Source organism: Puma concolor, chromosome C1 (genome assembly GCF_028749965.1).
Source record: "Puma concolor isolate L17-30 chromosome C1, mPumCon1.1.hap2, whole genome shotgun sequence".
NCBI classification, from domain to species: Eukaryota; Metazoa; Chordata; class Mammalia; order Carnivora; family Felidae; genus Puma; species Puma concolor.
In genome coordinates, this window is record NC_141674.1 from 166,669,038 (window position 1) to 166,695,250 (window position 26,213).

The 26,213-nt window shown below is 34.1% G+C and overlaps 1 protein-coding gene across 1 annotated transcript in view; it reads left to right on the forward strand.

Annotated features, from left to right (window-relative positions):
• Window positions 1-26,213, forward strand: part of AGPS (alkylglycerone phosphate synthase) — a 145,147-nt gene that overhangs the window by 39,076 nt on the left and 79,858 nt on the right. The window contains exons 3-8 of the mRNA XM_025935115.2: window positions 4,972-5,062; window positions 7,598-7,718; window positions 7,810-7,884; window positions 10,829-10,900; window positions 12,252-12,331; window positions 17,327-17,407. Of these exons, the coding sequence (XP_025790900.2) occupies window positions 4,972-5,062; window positions 7,598-7,718; window positions 7,810-7,884; window positions 10,829-10,900; window positions 12,252-12,331; window positions 17,327-17,407 (520 nt within the window). The remainder of the gene's footprint in view (window positions 1-4,971; window positions 5,063-7,597; window positions 7,719-7,809; window positions 7,885-10,828; window positions 10,901-12,251; window positions 12,332-17,326; window positions 17,408-26,213) is intronic.

Consider the following 26,213-nt stretch of genomic DNA (forward strand, 5'->3'; position numbering starts at 1 on the left):
ACTCCTTCTAGATATAGATGAATTGAGTCCTCATGGGTTTAATCAGCAGAAGGCAATACTTAAGAGCTAATGCTGTAGCTTTCTACAAACTAAAATTTTTGAAAAGTGTCATTTTTCTTGGACTTTAAAGGTATTATACATTAATTGGTGCTTACAAAGCACAAGTTAGTGTTTAGATGGAGAGACTTTGTTTGGGTTTGTTGTACTTTATATTTTCAGTGGTATTAAAGTTTTATCTGATTATAAAATACTTTTAAATTGCTTAGCAATTGTGGAACTTACTCTGGGATAGATAGTTGTGTGTACTAATATTTTGCTGCCTCTGTGCACTGCCGCAGAGTGAGAGGACTTTGTCTTTAGTCACAGTAAATCTTGATGTGCACTTCATTCTTGGATATTTATGTTCACAGAATTTTCTTTCCACACAGTGATTTCTTTGGTCTTAAAAGCTTCCCCTGGTTCTATATCTTCTACAATATAGGTCAGTTCTGTCCTGAGGAAAGGTGGTGAGTTGATCTCACCTTATATTTTACAACAAGAACTATTTCTTTTTTTTTTTTTTAATTTTATTTTTAATGTTTATTTTTGAAACAGAGAGAGAGAGAGCATGAGCAGAGGAGGGGCAGAGAGAGAGGGAGACAGAATCTGAAGCAGCTTTCAGGCTCTGAGCTGTCAGCACGGAGCCCAACGCAGGGTTTGAACTCACAAGCCGTGAGATCATGACCTGAGTCGAAGTTGGGTGTTTAACCAACTGAGCCACCCACGTGCCCCAACAAGAACCATTTCATAAAGTTTTCAAACTAATCTTCAACCATGAGTAAAGATCCATTTAAGAGTCACCTGTTTCAGGGGCGCCTGGGTGGCGCAGTCGGTTAAGCGTCCGACTTCAGCCAGGTCACGATCTCGCGGTCCGCGAGTTCGAGCCCCGCGTCGGGCTCTGGGCTGATGGCTCAGAGCCTGGAGCCTGTTTCCGATCTGTGTCTCCCTCTCTCTCTGCCCCTCCCCCGTTCATGCTCTGTCTCTCTCTGTCCCAAAAATAAATAAACGTTGAAAAAAAAAAAAAATTAAAAAAAAAAAAAAAAAAAAAAAAAAAAAAAGAGTCACCTGTTTCAATAATTGGTACAGGCACCTTGCTTTCCTTTTATCACATTTCTGGCAAAATTTTCCTATTTTGTGCCTATATATTCATCCTATCAATTAAGTGTCTTTGTAGCTTTAACTAAACTAGATTGTAAGTTTCTTAAGAACTAAAGTTATAATATTAATTCTGTGTGTCCTACAGTGCTCAGTACAGTCTTATATGAATGTTATATGCTTTTTATAATTCTGGATATATATCTAAACTATTTACTGTAATAATCAAGTTGTTCCATAGCTGTTTCTTCAGTTAAATACTGCTGATTCCTTTAACTTTTCTTATAATGTTTCTTTTCAGTCAATTTACTTCTTTGATTTCAAAGTTTTAATTTTTACTTCATGATCTTTTGTGAGATTTTTGGAACCCTTGGCAGTATGCTAGGTTTATGATTATGAAGTCAGGTTTCTTTTACTGTTTTTCAAATCCTGGGGCATTAGATGCAAGAAAAAGTACAATTGAAAAATTTACATTCTGACACAGATATCTTGTATGTTTTGTGCTGGACTTGTAGTTAATGGAGCAAAATCTTAAATAGAATATTCTGTGCAAGATACTTCTTCAAAGTCTGAAATACTGTGCATTCAGATGTAGAAGTATATTGTGTTTATCTTAGTGGTAGAATGTAGTTTTAAATTTTACACGAAACAATAACACCAATTCTATCTGTTCATTCAAGTATCTTGAAGGTGGTCACCTTTTTATTTTATGGGTAATGTTATTTGTTAATTAAGGAATTCACAAAGGTCTGATTCTGTCATGAAAATCAAGGTTCTAATAACTTTTACAGGGACTCAAATTAATTGTACATTTAACATATAAAGATCCAGCATTAAAACCTAATAGTTAACTGGTCTTTTTGGGGAACATAACTAACACATAGCGGTGGCATATCTGTTATAACCAGCTTTCCAGAATTTGTACTGTTACCTCAGCTGAAATGAAGAAAATTTTATATGCTGAATGACTATCTTTAGTTGTTTTAGCTATGAGTCTTATACTTTCTTCCATTCCAATTTCTTTAGATTTATGAAAACATATTATAGTACCTCAAACATACCCGTTCAGTTTGATTTTTAGCACTTGTGATTTTTTTTAGCATGAAAAGAAACTTAACTAGTTAAAGCATATGTGTTCCTTATGTATTTTTTCTCCTTTCCACTGTCATTTTTGTTTTGTTAATGTTTATGTAAAGACTATTTGAACCCCTCTTACACTGTTGGTGGGAATGCAAACTTGTACAGCTACTCTGGAAAACAGTGTGGAGATTCCTCAGAACGTTAAAGATTGAACTGCCCTAAGACCCAGCAATTGTACTACTAGGTATTTATCCAAAGGATACAAAAATACTGATTGGAAGGGGGCACATGCACCCCAATGTCTATAACAGCACTATCAACAACAGCCAAATTATGGAAAGAGCCCAAATATCTATTGATTGATGAATGGATAAAGATGTGGTGTGTGTATATATGTATATACACATATACATACATATGATGGAATATTACTCAGCCATCAAAAAGAACGAAGGCTTGCTGTTTGCGACAATGTGGATGGAACTAGAGTGTATTATACTAAGCAAAATAAGTCAGAGAAAGATAAATATCATATGATTTCACTCCTATTTGATATTTAAAAAAACAGATGAATATAGAGGAAGGGAAGGAAAAATAAAATGAGATAAAAACAGAGAAGGGAGTACCTGGAGGGTCAGTAGGTTGAGTGTCCAGCTTTTCATTCGTCTTAGGTCATGATCCTTGGGTTGTGGGATGGAGCTCCATGTCAGGCTTGGTGCTGACCATGGAGGCTGCTTGGGATTCTCTCTCTTCCTCTGCCCCTACCCCTGCTTGTGTGCTCTCTCTCTTAAAAAAGAAATAATAAAAACACCATAGAGGGGGCAAACCATAAGACTATTAACTATAGAGAACAAACTGAGGGTTGCTGGAGGGGAGGTGGGTAGGGGGTGGGCTAAATGGGTAATGGGCATTAAGGAGGGTGCCTGTGATGAGCACTGGGTGTTATATGTAAGTGATGAATCACTAAATTCTACTCCTGAAACCAATATTATGCAATATGTTAACTAGCTTGAATTCAAATGAAATCTTGGAAAGAAACAAAAAGTAATAATATAAAAAGAAAGACTGATTTGAGAATTTTATTTTATTTTATTTTATTTTATTTTATTTTATTTTATTTTATTTTATTCTTTCTTCAAGAAAAATTTTTTTTAATGTTTATTTTTGAGACAGAGAGAGACAGAGCATGAATGGGGGAGGGTCAGAGAGGGAGACACAGAATCCGAAGCAGGCTCCAGGCTCCGAGCTGTCAGCACAGAGCCCGACGCGGGGCTTGAACTCACACCGTGAAATCATGACCTGAGCTAAAGTCGGATGCTTAACCTACTGAGCCACCCAGCAACCCCTCCTTACAGCTGTTTATTATTTCCAGGATTTCACTGTTTTTGATGAGAAGCCGGTCATAATTTTTATTGTTACTACACTGTATGTAATGTGTCATTTTTCTCTAGATGCTTTTAACATTTTTATCCTCCTTCTCTTTCTCTCTCTTTATATTGGAATTTGACCATGATGTGTGTAGTGTGTTTCTTGGCATTTATCTTCTCAGTGTTCTCTGGCCTTCTTGAATTTGTAAATTTATGTCTTTCATCAAATTTGGAAACTTTCTGCCATTAATTTCTTCAAATACTGTTCATTTCCTTTCCCTTTTTTTTCTTTTGCTTAGGACTCTATATGTATGTTATGTATATGTTATGTTTTATGTATGTTAGTCTTTTGCTATTGTTCCATAGGTCCTTGAAGCTCTGTTTATTTTTTCAATCTTTTTCTTTGCTCTTCAGATTGTATATGTTTTATTGCTCTGTCTGTAAGTTCACTGACATCTCCAATCTGCTCTTGTGTTCCTCCAATGAATTTTTCAGAGTTTTAATTATAGAATTTCTATTTTGTTCTTTTTATAGTTTCTGTTTCTCTGCTGAGATTTTTTTCTTTTACTCACTGGGAACATCGTTTCCCTTTTTCCCTTTAACATAGTTATAGCTGTTTTAAAATGCTTGTGTGCTAGTTCCAGTATCTTAGATCATCTTAGAGTCAGTCCCTATTAATTGCCCTTTTTCTTGATTATGGATCATACTTTCTTGTTTGTCTTTTGTCTAGTAACTTTGGAATACATCTTGGACATTGTTAATGGTATGTTGTAGAAACTCTGCATTCCATTATATTCTTCCGAAGAGGCTTTATTTTTTTAACATCAAGTAATTAACTTGACTGTTCCTCAGATTCCCATTTCTTTCCTTTTGTGGTGGTGAGCAGCTGGGTTCTTTTAAACTTAGTTGGACTGCCTCGAGTCTGCTCCATACGTCAGACATCTGGAGAAAGTTTATGCATACATCACTCTCTGACTCTCTCCTTCCCTGTGATTTCTCTATACTCTTCCCAGCTGTTGTGTTCACTGCAAACACTGCCTTCTGGTTCTTCAAGGCAGGAAGACTAGAGGTTTTCTGTATTTTTGTTTCCTGTTATGGCACCAGCGGGGGCTGTCCCTCAGGCTAAAACTTGTTTTAAAAATAAAAAACATCTGGAAGGTATACTTTTCTAAATGTATCACACCTCTTTATCCCCCATTGCCTGTTTTTGTCTGTCTGTACTGCCTTCAGAGTTGGGTTTTGTTTTTGTTTTTTTTGTCCAGAGTTTATAGTTATATGTGAGAGGGTCATTTTGGTAGGAACTACTTGACCATTACTAGAAGCCAATTTTAAGATTTAAATTTAAATGAAGATACCTTACTCCAATGTTTTATTTTCTTTGCAATCTTAGGTACCCTCTTAGTGGCATGATTTTACCAACTTTTAGAGACTGGATCCAAAATACCCTTGGAGTAAGCCTGGAGCATAGAACTACCTCTAAAGTAAGAAATAAGAATGATTACTAGCATACTTAACTCTGTGTTGTGTCTCTGTGTGTGTGCACGTGCATGTGTTTAATCCTAAATCAGTTAGAGTTATCTTTGTAATTTGTTATAATTGCTTTAATACATTTGTTGTAATTTTTTTGTTAAGAAGTTTACTGGTTTAATTGGCCTTGCTAGGTTTTCTAGAGATGGCTTTTCAGCATCACAGATATAGATCCTAATCTCAGAATTTATCTGAGAGTTGCCTGGCAAACTTTTTATGTTCTCTGAGGCTCAGTTACCTTAATTTGAGAAGTGAGAATAATAACTGTCTGTTCTATGTCTCTTAGGGTGGTAGTGAAGTGCAAATGAATGCATTCTGTGAGGGACTGCTACAAAAGGATAAGTTGCTATCATTTTTAGGATATTTAATGAACTGACAGTAATCCAGGATTAATATAGGATAATTTGAAATAAAAATGTAATGTTACTTTTAATATCAAAACATTCAGAATTTTAGAAGACTTACAAAGTAAAAATTTGATTAAGGTATGAGTGATAGAGAACTTTGGTCTGTTCATGTAGTTTCATTTTTCTGTAGTTGAGGTTAAAAAACTTTAAACTGTATTCATATCAAACTAATGAAGTAGCATTTCTCTATATTATTATGATTTTCATTATTTATTGTTGTTATTATTTCTATGGCATGGTATTCTGCATGTCCCTCTAAATTGGGTTTAAGTTCTATAAGTGCAGGGACTATGGCTTACACTGTATTCTTTTTTTTTTTTTTAAGTTTGTTTTATTTATTTTGAGAGAGAGTGTGCATGTGTGTGAATGGGGAGGGGAGAGAGGGAAAGAGAATCCCAAGCAGGCTCTGTGCTGTCAGCACAGAGCCTAATGTTGGGCTCAATCTCACAGCTGTGAGATTGTGACCTGAGCCAAAAATCAAGAGTCAGACACTTAACCGACTGAGCCACCCAGGTGCCTCTATGCTATATTCTCTGCTGTATCCAACACGCTATTGAGGGCTATAGGTATTTAGTGAGTACTTGTTTGCTTTATTTATAAATCCACTGTTACATGTCATTCTACTAAAGAAATTATGTGAACAGTTAATTCCTACCCCTCTGAAACCAAATTCTTTGAACTTTTCTTACAAGATTTCTTTTTTATTTCCTCAGTTCTTTCTTTTGGCTGTTTATAATTATCTTTTTTTACATTGATGTAATATGTATACCATTTTCAGAAATTTTACCAGTTTTCCATGTACTTTTTTCTGATTTTGAGCCCTTTTCAATTTTTAATAACTTAATAAAATCATAACAGTGTATCTTTTGTTGGGGTTCTCTGGTCATTTCCTCTCACTGTAATGTAAATTCCATGAGGCCAAGGATTTTTTTCCCTGATTATCTCAGTGCTATATCCCCAAGGCCTAGAATAGTGCCTAGTATATAGCACACACTCAATAAATATTTCTTATATAATTGGATATTAAATACAGACTCTTTAATAAGATACTAACACTACATAAATATGTATTTTTTACACATCTTTTAAATGTTATTATAAAATATTATTATCAAATGTTTATTTTGAGAGGGAGGGAGAGAGAGAGAGAGAGAGAGATAGCAGGAGAGGGGCAGAGAGAGAGGGAGAGAGAGAATCCCAAGCAGGCTCTGCACTGACAGCACAGATCAAGGTGGGGCTTGATCTCAGGAACTGCGAGACCATGACCTGAGCCGAAATCAGGAATCAGCTGCTTAACCATCTGAGCCACCCAGGTGCCTCTTTTACATATTCTTATTTTTTCTTTTTTCCAGATACTGTATCATAGCTTTTTTTAATAGCAGATTTTATTTGGCCAGCCTTTTCTCTGTCGTAGGCATGGTATTTGGTGCTTTTCACAAAAATTACCATCTTTTGACCTTTCTAATTCCTTATGGTAGCTGTATAAGTTTAGTGGTGATAATCTCACTTAACAGATGAAGAAGCCAAGGCTCAGAGAAGTTGGGTGATTTGCCCAGTGTCACATAGCTTTAAAGTTGAAGATTTATTTTTCAGGTTACCTGTTAGTTGAAACTAAGTTATCAAATTATAATATGTTGTGAGTTTTAAAGCAGTTCTATAAAAATAGACGAGGTTTCTTGTTGATCATTTTAAAATGGTAATTGAAATCTAAGAAATGGTAAATTTTATCTGCAGGTGAAAATGTAGATGATGCAAAAGTTAAGTAGCTTTTCCCCAGTTTCCTTGATCTAAAATGGAAGATTTGAGACTTTGCCATCTTCTTTGTTCTTGATTGCAGTCTTCAAAAATAATGAGAAGGTGGGCCAAAGATGTGAAAGAGGAAACATAAGGCATCTATTACTTATACAGAGTATGATTAACCAGACCATTTGTAATTTGTTATTGTCACAGAGTTCGTATCTGTATGGGTTGTTACTTTTCCATGCTTTTGTCTCAGTTACATTTTATGGTCACTGTCTCTAATCAGGTATTCAAAAGTTATGTTTCTAGAAATAAGTCAAAGAAACCAATTTTATTTTCTAGGCATCCTTAAATCCTAGTGATACACCTCCTTCTATTGTAAATGAAGATTTTCTTCATGACCTTAAAGAAACTAATATTTCATATTCACAAGAAGCAGATGATCGAGTATTTAGAGCTCATGGTAAGCAACTTTATATAAGCAGTGTTTTTAATTTTAAAATTTCTTATAAATTAAGATGTTTTTAACATGTTCTTTTTTAAATACAAAACAGGTCATTGTCTTCATGAGATATTTTTGCTCAGGGAAGGAATGTTTCAGCGAATTCCTGATATAGTTTTATGGCCAAGTAAGTTTTTTTTTTTTTCCTTTGCATCATTAATTTAGTATTGTGAAATCTTAAATAAATTTAGTTTTGGAAATACATACTTGTAAACATAGGAGTTGTAAAAAGTATAGGTAACTGTATTTTTAGTGTACCAAAAGTTGTGTAATTCTTGATCGGATCATCCTGAACTATTGGTTTTAATGATTGATTCTTTTGTTGCTGATTAAGTCTTCATTTTAAACATAAATATCATATTGGAAGGTGGGTAGCAAAATGTATTTTTGGTTAGTTTGAAAGCTTAATGAAATTAATATTGATCAATGATAAATATTCAGATATAAAGAAACTCTTAATTATTGATTACTATAAACTAGTAAGTAATTTGTTGATATCACTTCATGGGCTAACAAGCATTGTCTTCAAATGGTGAAACAAGTTGTTTAAGATACCCATTGTCTTTGATATAAACAGTTAAATTCTGAAACATTAATTTCATTCCTGATTTTGGCTTGAGATAGAAGAAGGATGAGCTTTGTGTTGTTATTTTGCTCTTGCTGATGATTAGGCAGTATATTTATATATATGATTTTTGTACCCATCTCTTTTAGTAGAAAATTTAAGGTAGAATTGGTATATTTGTACCTTACTGTCCATAATTACCTTTTACAAAAGTTCCAGTGATCTGATCCTTTTTCCTCTTCAAACTCCATAAAGGAGTATAGGGAGTATTTTATTTTTCAAAATATTGTCTCATCTGTTTTTAGTTGTGATCCCTCTACTTCACAGGGAATATCTGAGGGGAAAAAAAGCATACTTTAATATGGAGGTAGGAGGGAGGTGACATATGTAGGGGGAAAATGCAAGAGCCTGTGTAGCTGAGATTAAATTACTTTGTTGATACCTGTGGGGTATGTTCTTCTAGTGTTCTTTTAGTAGCTTTAGGCTACTTCATTACCAAGATTTGGGCAAGATTTATTCCATTTTTTTACTGGAAAAGAAAGCAAAATTTATCAATTTTTGCTTATCATAGGAAACCTTAATAGACAATCTTTTGATAAATCTTAAGTAGAACTTGGAGTGTGCTTTCTAGGTATGTTCTTCATGTGTCTGAATATTAAAGTACTGAGGATTTACCATAATGAAAATGTATGTCTTACTTTCGAAAATACAGATATTTCTAAAAATCCAGATTTAGGAAACATGCAGAGTTAGTTGTTGTACAAAAGTTTCTTTGTTCTATAAAATCCGTTCTGTATGGCAGTCCCTACCAACCTTGTCCTTCTATTTTTATTTTCCATGTTAGTTTTCAAACCAGGCCCTTATCAATGCATAGCTGAATTTTCGCAGCAGTCTATAATGTTCTCTCTCATACCTTGAGTTTCTTGTTCTTCCAGGTCACCCTATATATATTCTTGAGAGGTTAGTTTTTCTAAAATATTCCCTTTATCATCATGTTTCATACCTCAAGAATCTAGGTGAGCAGTGGGATGAAGGAGTGCCATGTCAGATAACGTGGTCAAAGAAACCTTTTGATTAGTTGACAATCCTAGAAGTAGTTTTGCCTTGTTAAAGGTTTTTGATAGTCATGTTTGGGTATTTTATTAGTTATTAATAAACTAGGATTCCATTTAATACATTTTTTACCACAAATAGTAAGTTTTATAAATTTAATCTGAAAGCTTGAAAGTGAATCTTCATTAAAAATTGGAATGATACAAATGACATATTCCTAGCTTTAAACAAACCTGAGAAATGATAACTTTTATAGACCAGTATTTTTACTTTCATAAATGGATATTCATTTGTATATTTTACATCCTTAAATTTCCCTTTCAATCCCTTAGCAAATAATACCTGATTTTTGCATAATTTCCTTGCCTCAAGTCTTTTTCTCTTCCTTGCCATTCCATGTTATCAGGAGATTAATCTTTCTCAGATAGTTTCTTTGCCATGCCAGCTCCCTGGCTTAATGCCCTCTTGCTAGCCAAATTGAGGTTTAGCATCTTATGCTTTGTATTTAAAGTCGCCTGCTGTCAGGTATTTGTTACTTGTATAGCTTACACTCTGATAAAGAGTACTCTGCCAGTTGTGTACAATAGAAAGGAATATATGTGGTGTATTATGTATAGTATTTTAAAATTTGTTTAAAAGCAGAATGAAACACCATCAGTGAATGCAAAAATAAGTGGGTGAAAGTATGATGAGAAATATTTATATAGATTAAGTGTCTCCCTACAAGATACTTACTAATTAAAGCATTCTTATAGTAGAGAAACCTGGCAGATTTCTTTATAACCAAATGATGAAAGTTAACATTACCAGAAATGAGACCTGTCTGTATCATGTGCCTCTAGATGTAGCTCTTAAGAAAGGCACAGCATCACTTCTGTGGAATTCCTGCCTAACTGTGTACCTGAATTTAACCATGAGGAGACATAGAAACCCAAATTGAGAGAGATTCTATGAAATAACTGACCTGTGCTTTTCAAAAGTGTCAAGGTCATGAGAACCAAAAAATAGACCAAGGAACTGTCTTAGATTAAAGAAGAGTAAGGAGATGTGGCAGCTAAATGCAGCGTGTGATTGGCAGTTCCAGAAAAGGGGGCATTAGTGAAACAATTGGCAAAATTTGAATAAGGTCTGTAAATTAGTTAATAGTATCGTGTAAGTGTAAATTGCTTGGTTTTGTTAATTGAACTATAGTTATGTAAGTATTAATATTTGTGGCTGCTGGGTGAAGGAAATTTTTTGTACCTTATTTGCAACTTTTTTGTAAGTATGAAATCATTTCAAAACAAGAAGTTAAAAAGATAAATAATAAACATTTTGTTTTAATGTAGCCACTTAATGAAGAGTACATAAATGATGAAAAAGACACTAAAGAACTTAATAGACCCTCATTTTGCAGGGTTACCTAGCGTTTACTCATGTCCCTGTGATTAATTTATTTCCCTTTTCTCAACAGCATGTCATGATGATGTAGTTAAGATTGTGAATCTAGCGTGCAAATATAACCTTTGTATCATACCAATTGGTGGTAGGTATTATGCCTTTTGAATTTTAATATTATGTAAATGTGTTGTTTTAAATTTAAGATATTTATATTCTAAATATTTGTGCCATCCCTTTGAAAGCAAACATTCTTGTAATTATGATATGTTTTTTCTGAAAAATTGGTTTATGTTGCTCATTTTATAGTAGGTCTGTTTACCTGAACTGTTTGAGCCATGTTGCTCATGGCTTCTTTCCCATGTGGATGCTAGTTGACACTGTGACTTAATGCTTAAACAAGAAAATGTTCCCACTTTAGCAATTACTTTATAACCTTTGTCTTTATGGAGTGAATGTTATTTTTCAAAGGCTAAATATACCCAGTGTATACTTTTGGGGAGGAATGCTATGCAGTGTGAAAGATCAACTAAGGCAATGATGATCAGATCACAATACCTTTTAATGTTGAAAAACAGCATTGCTTTGCATTTAAAGACAAATTTGATCTCTCTTGATCTTTTATGAACCACATTTTTTTAATAACTTACACAAGCCAAAGGAAATTGCCTTCACTAACTCAGTTAGCATTGATGGAATGGAAGTGGGACCCCAACAAATCAGGAGCTCCAGATTCCTTCTTCCGCTTATAAATTGGGTTGAATTAAATTCATGGAGAAAAGGCCCTACAGTGTCACTTTCAGGGAAATATTTTTCTGATATCAAAGGACTGTGATAAGCAAATAGTGTTTACTGAGAACACGGTATTATTTTGTACTGGTATTAAGAAAGCATTTTTCGTTTGATAACAAATGTTAATGTAAAACAGGAGTACTTTGTTTACATACTTCTATATATTATTTATTCTATATTAAAATCATCTTTTCACTATTGACACATAAATTTGTTTGAATATTGTGTAATCCAGGCAACTTTAACTTGTTTATATTCTAGTTTATTAAAGTCTTTTTGTATGAGAATATATTATTTCAAATGATAAATGAATCTCATAATTAAGGTAAGGTGTCTTTAGTTGAATTAGGAAGGGTATTTTTTCTTTTAAGCGATATCTCCACAGTAATCTTTAGCTTAGAACTTTTCTAATCATGTTTTTGGAGTTTCACAAATTGCTAGGGGCTTCACTTGAGTGTGCCCAGGGGATGGAGCCATATCCCATTGCTTTCAGCTCCATAATATTTCTTCATTTTGGCATGCAGCATAAAATAAAGGTGAGTTTGCTTTTAGTGTGTTAGCATTTGCAAATTACATTTTGCAAAGTAGAAATAGGTATTACTTTTCTAGTGGGCCTATTTGTATACTTTGTATTAGGAATTTGTCCTAGAAACTTAGCTTAAAAAATAGAATATTAAACATAGCGTTGTTGTTTCCTATTTTGGCAGGAGGAACAAGTGTATCATACGGCTTAATGTGTCCTGCAGATGAGACAAGAACAATTATTTCTTTGGACACTTCACAAATGGTATATGAAAATTTTAGACTTACTTGAAGATAATGTTTGGTTTAAAAAACTCCTTATGACTCAGTCTTAGTTGTCATTATAAAGGTATATTTTTCATTTTGTTTTAAATTTATTTCATCATTATATTTTACCCTTGTCTTCAGGTCCCAGAAAGCTTAGTTCACTCACTTTTAGGCACAGATATTGGTGGTTTCTACCAAATTAGCCTAAGAAATTGATAATTTGAGAGTCATGGATTGGACTATTGATATAGTAGATGACCTGATTTGTATTGTTAAAAGCAAAACACATAACATTGGTTAAAGTTAATTTGGAACACCAAAACTTGTCTCCCCAATTTGTTTTTAAAGTTTATTTTCTTTATTTATTTTGTGAGAGAAAGGGGGTAAGGGCAGAGAGAGAGAGGAAGAGAGAATCAGAATACCAAGCAGTCTCTCTACTCTCTCAGCACAGAGCCTGAGGCTAGGCACAGGGCTCGACCTCACAAACCATGAGTTCATGACTTGAGTCAAAATCAAGAGTTGGATTTTGACTGAGCCAACCAGGCACCCCTGTCCCCCCAATTTTTTAAAAATATTTTTAGATGTTTATTTATTTTTGACAGAGCATGAGCAGGGAGGGGCAGAGAGAGAGGGGAAACACAGAACAAAACAGGCTCCAGTCTCTGAGCTATCAGCACAGAAGAGTCCGATGCGGGACTCGAACTCACGAGCTGTGAGATCATGACCTGAGCTGAAGTCGGATGCTTAACTGACTGAGCCACCCAGGTGCCTCCTGTCCCCCCAAATTTTAATGCTGTTGCATTTTTGCTTGTGGAAGAATAAAGAGCTAATTTGAATGATAGGATTATTTTGTGACATGTTGGCTGATGGTGGTCCAAGAGTTGGACATTGTGCCATGTTAAAGCTTTAATTTGGCGGGGCGCCTGGGTGGTGCAGTCGGTTGAGCGTCCAACTTCAGCCAGGTCACGATCTCGCGGTCCGTGAGTTCGAGCCCCGCGTCAGGGTCTGGGCTGATGGCTCAGAGCCTGGAGCCTGTTTCCGCTTCTGTGTCTCCCTCTCTCTCTGCCCCTCCCCCGTTCATGCTCTGTCTCTCTCTGTCCCAAAAATAAATAAATGTTGAAAAAAAAAAAATTTAAAGCTTTAATTTGGGTATGAATTTAATCTTTATATGAACAACAATATTCATGGTTGCATATTCCTTCATTAGTATAAACAGGTTTTTAAAATGTAATTAATTAGAAATTTTTTTCAAATGGCAAAGTAAAATAGTATATCCATTTTCTAGATTAAGGAATTATTAACATTTTGTAATATTGGCTTTATCTTCCTTTGTTTCTCTACTATTTTATTTTATTATTTTTTCCCAACGTTTATTTATTTTTGAGAGACAGAAACAGAGTGTGAGTGGGGGAGGGGCAGAGGGAGAAGGAGACAGAATCTGGAGCAGGCCCCAGGCTCTGAGCTGTTAGCACAGAGCCTGACACTGGGCTTGAACCCAAGAGCCATGAGATCATGACCAGAGCCGAAGGTGGACGCTCAACTGACTGAGCCACCTAGGTGCCCCCGTTTTTCTACTATTTTAAAAGCAAATCCTGATATTATGCTACTTACAAGTAAATATTTCTGTGTATCTGTTTTTTTCCTTTCGTAACATTTTATTATGAAAATGTTTAACCACACAGAAAAGTTGAAAAAAATTACAATGAACAGTCATATACCCACCACCATCATTCTTTCCCTCTGTCCATCCATGAACCTATCTTATTGTTGGATATTTTTTTAAAGTAGTAGACATCACTACCATTCCCCCCAAATACTTTGGCTTGTATATCATTACTAGGATCGAAAGTTTATGATTTTTTATAATTCTTTTTTTTAGGTAAAAGACATGTTTACATAAAATACACACGTCTTAAGCGTACATTTCCGTGAGTTCTGACAAATGTCTACACCTGTGCTAGTCAAATCTCTATGACTTCAGAAAATTCCGAACAAATCCCCAGCCCTCTTCGATCACCCAGAGTAAATCACTTTTAGTTCTAGAACTTCATATAAACAGAATCATATACTACATACTCTTTGGTGTCAGGTTTTTTTCACACAGTATAATGTTTTTGAGATTACTCTGTTCCTGAGTTTATCACTAGTGCATTTCTATTTCCTGTTGAGTGATACTGTATTATATAACTATACCATAGTTTGTTTATCCATTTTTCTATGGATGGACACCTATGCTCTTTCCAGGTTTGGCTTTTATAAATGAAGTTATTATGAATATTCTTGAATAGGTGTTTTTGTAAACATAGGCTTTCATTTCTGTTAGGTCAATATGTAAGAGTGGAATTAAATCATAGTAGGTACATGTCAGTTTTACAAGCAATTTCCAGGTCTTTGTTCAGAGTAGTTGCACCATTTTACACCCCCACAAACAATGATAGTTTTAGTTATTCTGTGTATCTGTTTTTAAAAGAACATTTTCTCACTATATTATTGTTGCTCCTGTCAAACTTAAAAACAGTTCCTTGTGTCATTTAACATAGAGTTTCACATTCAGATTTTACAGTGGTTTCAAAATTGTTTTTATTTTATACTTCATCTGTTCATATGGGGATTGAGACAAGACCCACGTTAGCTTTTGGTTGTTTCCTTAAGTCCCATTTTATCTTTCTTCTTTTTTGAATATTGCTGACTTTTGGAGGAACTAGGTGATTTGTAGTATAAATTATATCATATTTTGAATTTGCCTGTCACTTCATCTTGGTATCATTTAACTCTTCCTCTAGGTTTTGTATGTCCTCTGACCTGGAAGTTAGATATAAAGTCTAGTTAGATTCAGGCATAGCTTTAAAAGTTTTTTTCAGCAAGGATATCTTGTAGATGATGACATATTTTTTTATGTCATGTCACATCACACATAATATCTGTTTGTCCACTTTAAGTATTGCTAAAATTAATCAGCAGGTTCAGATGGTGATAGGCTGATTATTCTGTAAAGTTTCCCATTAACCTTTGTCCTTATCTCTGAGTTTAAGAGAAGAATCTTCCTTAGAAGATTACCTAAGAGTAGCCTGTTCTGGAATAGACTTTGGAATGTTTTTGAATTTCTGTGTACTGTGTACAAATTTACCACTAAATCTGTTACTGAATTTGTAAAATAGTAATAATACAGAAAGTAATTTTGAAGATTAAATGAGATAAAAGTCTTTACATTGAGTAGATAGATGCTGAAAATTCTGTAGCAGAATTTTAAATGGCAGAATTTTAACCATTTATTTTGTAGAAAAACCTTGTGTATTCACTGCCTTTAATGTTAAACTCTCCTAAATATTGTAGTGGATGGATGGTACTTATAATTGTGATTTGCTTTGAAGTTGATAAGGTATGTGTGCAAGATTTTGCACGAGTACTTCTGGTACAATGTATACAAAATATGATAATTAGTAATGCCAGTTTTCTACTTAAATATCTACAATAATACTAAGACCTATTGATCTCAAAGTTTTTATTTTATCATTAACTTGTATTGGGTAGTGTATACTAGATATAATAGGGTATCCTATATATTTTCTATAGGTTTCTCTATGAGTGCCCATAAAGGTGTTTGTTTGTTTTTCTTTGCCTCCTTTCAGTTTCTTTGATCTACCAAAAATATGTTGGGACCACTGGTAGATACAAGGTGTATAATTACCACAAGCATGTAATCACTTTAACAACCAGTCTACTAGGGGAGAAGTGTATAAGTTATTCAGATTACTGGATTCTGTCTTTTTACCTTACAGTTTAGTATAGACCAAAAGACTCATTTGCCATAGTTATATTGAAATTACTATGTCTTATTGTGAGAGTATAATTAAAATGATAGCTTTACATAACATAAAACAAAAATTACATTCACATATGTCATCTTATTTAATGTTTATCATAATCCTGTGAATTAAACAGTGCAGTTATTTGTATGTGTTCAAATTTGGACTACAAGACAATTTTCATATTGTCTATTGCGTTCTTTCCTTTTTGTTATTAGCTAGACTTACCTGCATTAGTTATTGGCATGAAATTGAAAATATCAAAGTGCAAAGAAAGCTTCTGTGGGATCCAGAAGAAGGTCTATATGTTAATCTGTTTGCTCAGCCAAATAGAAGGGAAAAGAAGTCTGACTTTAATAGTACAAAGTAATTCATACATATAAAAAATTAGGTCAAATAAGAATGTCAAAAACATTCTGTAAACATTTTGTAAGTTGAGCCAGATGATATTCAGTTTCTTCTTTTCAAGTAGGAGGCAGGGGTGTGCTTTGTTTCCTACCCAGAGCCTCTGGCCCTATTTCGGATTAAAAATATAGTAGGAATGCCATTTACTATATGCACATGTCTTTTTTTAATCTCACAATGGCCATCTTCTGATATTCTTAAATTAGATATGATTTATAACTATTAATAGTAGTGCAGATGGTATTTACAGAATGCCAGGAACTTTGTATGCTAAGACTTTTTTTTTTTTTTTTTTTTGAGATTTTATTTTAAGTAATCTCTACACCCAGTGTGGAGTGCTCAAACCCACAACCCCAAGATCAAGAGCTGTACACTTCACAAACTATTCCAGCCAGGTGCCCCCATATGCTAAGCTTTTATGTGCAGCATCTCATTTAATCCTTACACCAACCTTATGAGTAGTATTACTATTCACACTGTACAATGAGGAAGCACTAAAAGTAGACAGTTAAATAATTTGCGTAAGGTAAGTACAGTTTAATTCAAATTGATAATGAATAAAGACAGAATCTATCTTTTAAACCAACTCTTGTGCAATATACTGCCTAAGTTGCTATGTCTGTCATGTTTTATAGTCTGGGATAAATGGAATTTTGTAGTGAGGGTAACCCTACTTGCTTATTTTCTGTCTTGTAACTTGCTACCTTGAATTAGGAAGCTATATTTCCTGAGAAAATGTCAATAGTTCATAGAGATGAGAATTTTTTCTTCATTTGCAACAGAATCGAATCCTCTGGGTTGATGAGAACAATCTGACAGCTCATGTAGAGGCTGGTATAACAGGACAGGATTTGGAAAGACAGGTATGTTACTTCCTTTAATTAACATTTTCAAAATTGCTATATGTCCTCTCTATGAATGGGGTACCTTTCACAGTACATTCACTGAGCAAATTTGTTCAGCTTTTATTGTGGGTCAGGCATTGAGCTAGATACTGAGGATACGGTAGTGAATAAGACACCATCCCTTACCTTTGGAAAGCTTACATTACAATAGAAAATTAGATAAATAGACACTTATGATTCAGAATGAGAATTGCAAGGTGAAGGCTGAATGCAAGGTATTATGGCTCATCAAATGGGGTTAGGAGGGAAGGAACTGGACAAAGAAGGTATTGCAGAGAATGCAGCTTTTAAAATGAGACTTCAGGATGAGTGAAAGCAAAAAAGTTAATGGGAGTGGAGAGAGCAATCCAGTCGGAGAAAGCAGCAGGTGCAGAGACTTTAAGGGCAGCTGTTGCTCTTGGGGACCTGCAGACAGCTGAGTGTGGCTGAGGTCTAGTGTGTGTGTGTGGGAGAACACACATTCTATATGTTGGGTGGGTGTATGTATAGCAGTGGTAGAGGATGAAGCCAGTTAAACATGAAGAGATCAGACTATAAAGGAGCCTTATAAAGCCCCTTCTAGAAGTTTGAACTTTACCTCTGTATTCAGGTAGTTCTGGCTAGCTCCTGTGTGGAGGATAGATGGAGGGGCACATGAAGGTGGGTAAGAGGCTCTGGCATAATTCAGGCAAGAACTGATAGTGACAATAAAAGAGTAGAAATGGAGCAAAGTGAAACATATTGGACATAGAATTCTCAGAAGTTGATGATAAATTGGATCAACTGGGTAGATGTTGGTATTTGCTATTAATTGAACTTTTTAGTGCCTAATTTCATTGAAAACTGCCCATCTCATGAATTAGTCAAACTCTTGGAGACTTTGTAACACTTTTTGGTATCCTGATGAATTTTTGGAAAGCTTGAGGTTCCTTTCATGGATTCTAAGCATGTAATTATTAAAATGTATTGATTTTCAACCTACGCAAACATGGTCAGGATGACTATAACTCAGCTGTTGTAAATAAAAATCAGAAAGTTTAATTTGTTGTTAATAATACTGACCACTTTGTTCTACTTGAGTTACAGAGACTCCTCCCTTCTACATTTTAATGGGACATGGAGATGAGATGGTTGTCGATCTTTTTTTAATTGTCTTTTTCCTTATTTCTTGGTAAAAAGTTGAATGAAATTGGTATGCCACTGACCATTTCTGGATGAAAGGCTTTGAAAAAAATATTAGATTATTATCTTTATTTTTGATTTAATGAACTAAGAACTGGATGAAATTGAACATATTGGTTGAGGCAGTGTTAAAGATCTTCAATAAGCCAAGGTTTTATAGAAGTCAAAGTAATTACCTTTGTTAATTACTATAGTTTATAATATAATGAACTTAACACACACACACACACACACACACACACACACACACACAAAATGAACTTAAGTGGGGCAGAATAATAGTATTTAATGAAAAAAAACCTGTAAAAAGTCCTGTATTAGTCTCCCATTATGTCTGAATGAGGCCCTAGCAACACAGCAATTTTTTTATAACAAAAAGTGGCCTTTCATGTCTCTAATTTTATGTCTTTGATTATAGCATTTGATGTAGTATTTTAACCTTTCCAAGTTTTTTTTTTAAAGGTTAGAATTAAAATTCAACGAACATATTTCCTTGAAATTTAAATGACATTTTCCTAGACTAGGAGCTTCTGATATTTTACCTACTAGGTCATTTCCCTAAATGCCAATATAGAACTTTCTTTTTTGCCTCCAGTAGACTGTAATGTAGTTTCTATAGCTGTTTCAATCCCAGTTCAACTTTTTCCTCATTAAACTTCTGTACCCTTCAGTTTCTTAATCAGCTGAGGTAACCAGCTTAAAACATCCTGCTTTTTCCTTCTAGAAATTCTTTTTTTTTTTTTTAATTTTTTTTTTTTTTCAACGTTTATTTATTTTTGAGACAGAGAGAGACAGAGCATGAACGGGGGAGGGGCAGAGAGAGAGGGAGACACAGAATCGGAAACCGGCTCCAGGCTCCGAGCCATCAGCCCAGAGCCTGACGCGGGGCTCGAACTCACGGACCACGAGATCGTGACCTGGCTGAAGTCGGACGCTTAACCGACTGCGCCACCCAGGCGCCCCTTTTTTTTTTTTTTTTTTTTAATTTTTTTTTTTTTTCAACGTTTATTTATTTTTGAGACAGAGAGCCTTCTAGAAATTCTTAAATGACACAAATGTATTAGCTGGGTAGCACAGGTTTTAATCTCTTCAGCTTATAGATTTACACTGATTTTAATATATATAAAATTTAAGAGAGGTCATTAATATGTCAATTGTGGATTTGGGAATTTGTTTCTAGGCTTATTAAAGTTTTGGCTACTGTATTTTATTAGTTAATAGTCTGGGGATGTGTGACTTACGTTTTTACTCCCAAGGACTCGTTTCCCTGTGCCTTAGTTTCTTTATCTATGAAATAGAGGTAATAATTCCTACTTTATATATATTTTAGGAAGAAATAAGTTAATCATGTAAAGTGCTTAGAACTTTTATTCATTTCACTAATTTTTATTGAGCACTATCTGTACTTCATTGAAGCACAGCTGACTTTAAATATTCCTTTTATGTGCCAAAGACTTCTATATTTATAACATCATCTTAGAGTTCTTTCTTGAACTCTATAGAGACTTATATTTTCAGTTGCCCTGTTGATGTCTCCACTTTGCATATATAATAGACATTTTAAACTCAATATTTTAAAAATTGAATTTCCGTTTTCCCTTCACAATTTGCTTATTCTTTATCCTTCTCATTCTCAGTTGATGGGAATTCAGTTCTTGTGCAGCTTGGGGCAATATCCTTGGAGTCATTTGTTCTTGTTTCACTTTATAATAATTTCACTGAGGTATAATTGGCATACAATAAATTCCACTTATTTAAAATGTACAACTTGATATGTTTTGGTACACAAGTATAACCATGAAACCATCACCACAATCAAGATAATGAACACATGTACCAAACCCAAAGATTTACTCTTGCTTCTTTATAATCCTCTCTATCCCAGTCTTACCCCCACCCCTGGCAGTCATTGATCTGCTTTCTATCACTGTAGATTTGTTCAAATGTGCTACAGTTGTACTAAATCTAATCATGCACTCTTTTTGAGGGTAGATTGAGGGTATGACTTCTTTCGCTAGGCATAATTGAGATTAATGAATATTGTTGCATGTATCAATTAGTTTATTCCTTTTTATTGCTCAGTAGTATTCCATCATATAGATATACCACTATTTATCCATTCACTTATTGTTGAATATTTGGATTATTTCCAGTTTGAGGCTGTTACAAATAAAGCTGCTATGAACATTCATGTACAAATCCTTGTATTGACGTATACTTTCATTTCTCTTGGGTAAAAAATCAAAAAATGAAATGGCTAAATCAAATGGTAGGTACATATTTACATTTTTGAAAAACTACCAAACATGTTCCCAGAGTGCATCATTTTATATTCCTACTAGCACTGTGTAAGAGTTCCAATTTCTCTACATCTTCTCCAATATTTGTTAATGTTTTAGGCATTCTAGTAGATGTGTTACAGTATCTCATTGTGGTTTTAATTTGTATTTTTCTAGTTAGTAGTGATGTTGAACATCTTTTCAAGTGCTATTTGCCATCCATATATCTTCTCTGGTGAGGTGTCTGTTCAAGTTATTTGCCCAATTTTTAAATTGGGTTGTTTGTTTTCTTACTGTTGAGTTTTGAGAATTCTTTACATATTCTGGATATAAGTCCTTTTGCAGGTATATACTTCAGAAATATTTTCTCCCAGTCTGTGGCTTGTCTTTTCATTCTCTTGACAGAGTCTTTTAAAGAAAAGATGTTTTTTATTTTGATGAGTTTCAAAACATATTTAAGTTTTTACTTTATATATCATGCTGTTGCTGTCATGCTTTGCTTTAGCTTAGGATACAAAGATTTTCTCCTATTTAAGTTTCATAGTTTTTATTTTACATTCAAGTTTCTGATGAGTTTTGAAGGTTTTTGAGTTAATGTTTATGTATGTTGCAAAGGATGGATTGAAGTTCTTTTTTTTTTTTTCTTTGCATATGGCTATCCAGTATTTTCAGCACCATTTGTTGAAAAGATTACCCTTTTTTCATTTGACTTAGCACCATCATAAAAAGTTTGTTGTCCATATATGCGTGCATCCTGGGCTCTATTTTGTTTCATTGATCTTTTGTATATCTTTATGCCAGTACCAGATAGTTTGGATCACTGCAGCTGTATCATAAATCTTTTTCAAAGTTGTTTTGGCTATTTTAGGTTATTTGTATTTCCCTATGAAATTTATAATCACCTGTGAACTTTTGTTTAAACAAAAAAAGCTTGTTGAGATTTGATTGAGATTGCATTGACTCTGTGTCAATTTGGGGAGAACTGACCTCTTAACAATATCGATTCTTTTGACCCATGAACATGGTATGTCCCTAGTTTTTTTTGTCTATAATTTCTCTTAGTAGTATCTTGTGTTTTTTTTGTAAAATCCTTCATGTTTTTTAAAATAAGCTTTATCCCTAAGTATTATATGTATTTTTTATGCTATAGTAAATGGTATTTAAAAAATTTGGCATGGGGGGGACACTTGGGTGGCTCTGTTGGTTAAGCGTTTGACTCTCGGTTTTCGCTCAGGTCATTATCTTGCGGCTTAATGGGTTCAAATCCTGCATTAGGCTCTGTGCTGGCAGTGTGGAGCCTGCTTGGGATATTCTGTCTCTCTCTCTCTCTCTCTCTCTTCTCCCCCCCACCTCCCGTTGCTCCCTCTGCCCCTTTCCCACTCGTGCTATCTCTGTCTCTCTCAAAATAAATGAATAAACCTAAAAAAATTTTTTTTCAGTTTCTGAATGTTCTTTACTAATATGTGTAAATACATTTGAGAGTCTAGAGATTACTAAAAAAGTACACAAGAAAAAAGTGTAGAAATACAATTGATTTTTGTGTACAGATCTTATATCTAACAACCTTGCTAAATTCATGAATTCTAAAAGTTTTCTTATAGCTCCTATTGGATTTTCTATATATATGATCATGTCCTTTCTTAATAAAGACAGTTTTACTTCTTTCCTTCCAATCTGTATGCCTTTATTCCCTTTTCTCACCTGATTGTGGTGGTTTGTGCTCTAATACAATGTTGAAAAGAAGTGAAAGTGGACATCCTTGCATTATTCCTGATTTAGGAGAAATGCATTTAGTCCTTTACCATTAAGTGTGATGTTAACTATAGGTTGTTGTTGTTGCTTTGGTTTTGTAGATACCCTTTATCAAGTTAAGGAAGTTTTTTCTGTTTTAGTTTTCAGAGTTTTTATTAGGAATGGATTTTGTATTTTGTCGAATTCTTTTTTGTGTGTTGGGGGGAAGATAAGGTAATTTGAGGCCATTCCTCTTTTTAAATAAAGCTGATTTTCATTACTTTAAATTTCCCCCAACTACTGCTGTAGTGGTATTCTACAAATTTTGATATGTCTATTCATTTTCATTCATTTCAAAGTACTGTATTTTTCTACTTCCTTTTTGATTTTTTTCTTTGACCATTGGATACTTACAAGTTATTTAATTTCTAATTATTGGGGGGATTTTTCCAGGCATCTTTCTGTTACTGATTTCCATGTTAATATCATTGTGTTCAGAAAACATTTATATGATACGAATCTTTTCAACTTAATTGATATTTCTTTTATGGCCCACAGTAAGGTCTGTCTTAAGAATGTTCTATCTATACTTGAAAAGAATTTGTCTTCTGATGCTATTGGTTGAGAGTAGTCTACAATTGTTGATTAGGTCAAATTGATTTACAGTGTTGTTTAGGTCTTTTATATTTTTTCTTATTTTCTGTCTACTTGTTCTATCATTTATTGAGAGAGGAGAATTAACCTATCACCTATCATTGTAGACCTGTCTTTTTTTTTTCCTTGCAGTTCTGTCAGTTTTCTTCTTTTCATCTTGATTAATGAACCATTTTCTTTCCTCTGAAATCTGCTTCATCTAATATTAAAATAGCCATTCCAGTTTTCTTTTGATGGTTGTTAACTTGGGATATCTTTTCCTTTTTCCATTCTTTTAACTGATTTTTATTTTTATATTTAAAAATTTTCTTGTAGACACCATAAAATTGGGTCTTTTCCTTTTTATCTAACCTGACAGTCTCTACCTTTAATTGGGATATTTAGACCATTTACCTTCAATGTAGTTTATTGATGTGGTTCAGTTTAAATTGTCATTTTGGTATTTGTTTTCTGTATTTTCCATCTGTTTTTTTTTCTTTTCCACTTTTACTAACTTTTTGGATTAAACATGTTTTTTGATACCATTTTATCTGTTTTGTTTCTTTTTTTTTTTTTTTTTTTTTAAATTTTTTTTCAACGTTTTTATTTATTTTTGGGACAGAGAGAGACAGAGCATGAACAGGGGAGGGGCAGAGAGAGAGGGAGACACAGAATCGGAAACAGGCTCCAGGCTCTGAGCCATCAGCCCAGAGCCCGACGCGGGGCTCGAACTCACAGACCGCGAGATCGTGACCTGGCTGAAGTCGGACGCTTAACCGACTGCGCCACCCAGGCGCCCCTGTTTTGTTTCTTTATTAGCTATAACGTTTTGTTTTGTTTTATTGTAAAGGTTGTTTTAGGGTTTATAGTATATGTCTTTAATTTAAAACAGTCTATCTTCAAGTGATAATACAACACCCCACTTCAGAGTTTAGTAGAAGAACCTTACAGTATTATATTCATTTTCCCTTCATCTACTTTGTGCTATTGTTGTCATATATTCTTCTTTTACATATGGTATAAAGCCTACAATATATTATTACTACTTTTGTTGAAATAATCAATTATCTTCTTTTAAAGATATTTAAATAACAAAAGAAAATATCTTATATATTTATCCATCTAGTTACCCTTTCCAATGTTTTTAATTCCATTTGATGTTATTTTCCTTCTGTTTGAAGGACTTCTTTTATTATTTTTTTGACAGCATTGTATTTATCTTTAAGTAAGCTCTACATGCAATATGGGTCTTAAGCTTATGACCCTGAGATCAAGAGTTGCATGCTCTACTGACTAAGCCAGCCAAGCGCTCCCTTCTTTTATTATTTATTATTTTTATTTTTTTAATGTTTATTTATTTGGGGGGGTGGGGAGGAGGAGTAGAGAGAGAGGAAAACACAGGATCTGAAGCAGTCTCCAGGCTCTGAACTGTCAGCACAGAGCCCAACGCGGGGCTTGAAGCCACAGACCACGAGATCATGACCTGAGCCAAAGTCGGACATAAACTGATTGAGCCACCCAGGTGCCCCTCTATTTTTATTGTTTTAAGTTTGTTTTAATTCCAGTATAGTTAATATGCAGTGTTATATTAGTTTCAGAGATGCAATACAGTGATTCAGCAGTTCTGTACATTAATCAGTGCTCATCATGATAAGAGTACTCTCAATACTCTTTACCTGTTTCACCCATTCCCTCACCAACCTCTCCTCTGGTAACCATTAGTTTGTTCTCTATAGTTAAGAATCTGTTTTTTGGTTCATTTCTGTTTTTCTTTGTTCCTTTGTTTTCTTTCTTAAATTTGAAGGATTTCTTTTAAATATTTTTAGTGTGAGTCTGCTGTTCATGAATTCTTTCTACTTTTGTTTGCTAAAAATCTTCATTTCATTTTTTTAACACTTTATGGTTTTTTAGAGAAGTTTTAGGTTTACAACAAAATTGAGAAGAAAGTACAGAGGTTTCCATATGTACCCTGTCCCCACCCGTAACATAGCCTTCCCCATTATCAACATCATTCACCAGAATGGTGGGGTTTTTTGTTTGTTTGTTTTACCAAGGATGAACCTATGTTGGCACATCATAATTACCCAAAGCTCATAGTTTATCTTAGGGTTCACTTTTGTGTTGTATATTCTATAGGTTTGGACAAATATACAATGACATAAGTATCCAACATTATAATATTATATAGAATATTTTCACTACCCTAAAAATCCTCAACTCATCTCTCTCCCTCCTACTCCTGGCAACTTCTGACCTTTCTATTATCTTCATAGTTTTGCTTTTTCCAGAATGTCTTATAGGTGGAATCATAGAGTATGTAGCCTTTTTAGATTGGCTGCCTTAATTTAGTAATAATTCATTTAAGGTTCCTTCATGTCTTTTCATGGCTTGATAGCTCATTTCTTTTTAGCACTGAATAATTTCCGTTGTCTGGATTTACCATAGCTTATTTATCTATTTACCTACTGAAGGACATCTTGGTTGCTTCCAAGTTTTGGCAATTTGTGAATAAGCTGCTATAAACATTTGTGTGCAGGTTTTTATGTGGACATAAGTTTTCAACTCCTTTGAGTAAATACCAAAGTGGAGAATTTCTGGGTGGTAAGAGTATGTTTAGTTTTGTAAGAAACCACCAGATAGTCTTCCATAGAGGCTCTGTGCCATTTTGCATTCCCACCACCATTATATGAGAGTTCCTGTTGCTCCATGTCCTCATCAGCATTTAGTGTTGTCAGTGTTCTGGATTTTGGCCGTTCACATAGGTGATATCTTGTTGTTTTAATTTTTGTTTCCCTGATGATATATGATGTGAAGCATCTTTTTTTATGGCTTATTTGCTATCTTTGGTGAGGTCTGTTAAGATCTTTGGCCCATGTTTAAATTGGATTGTTTTCTTATTGTTGAGTTTTAAGAGTTCTTTGTATTTGAGATAACCATCTTCTATCAGGTGGGTTTATTAT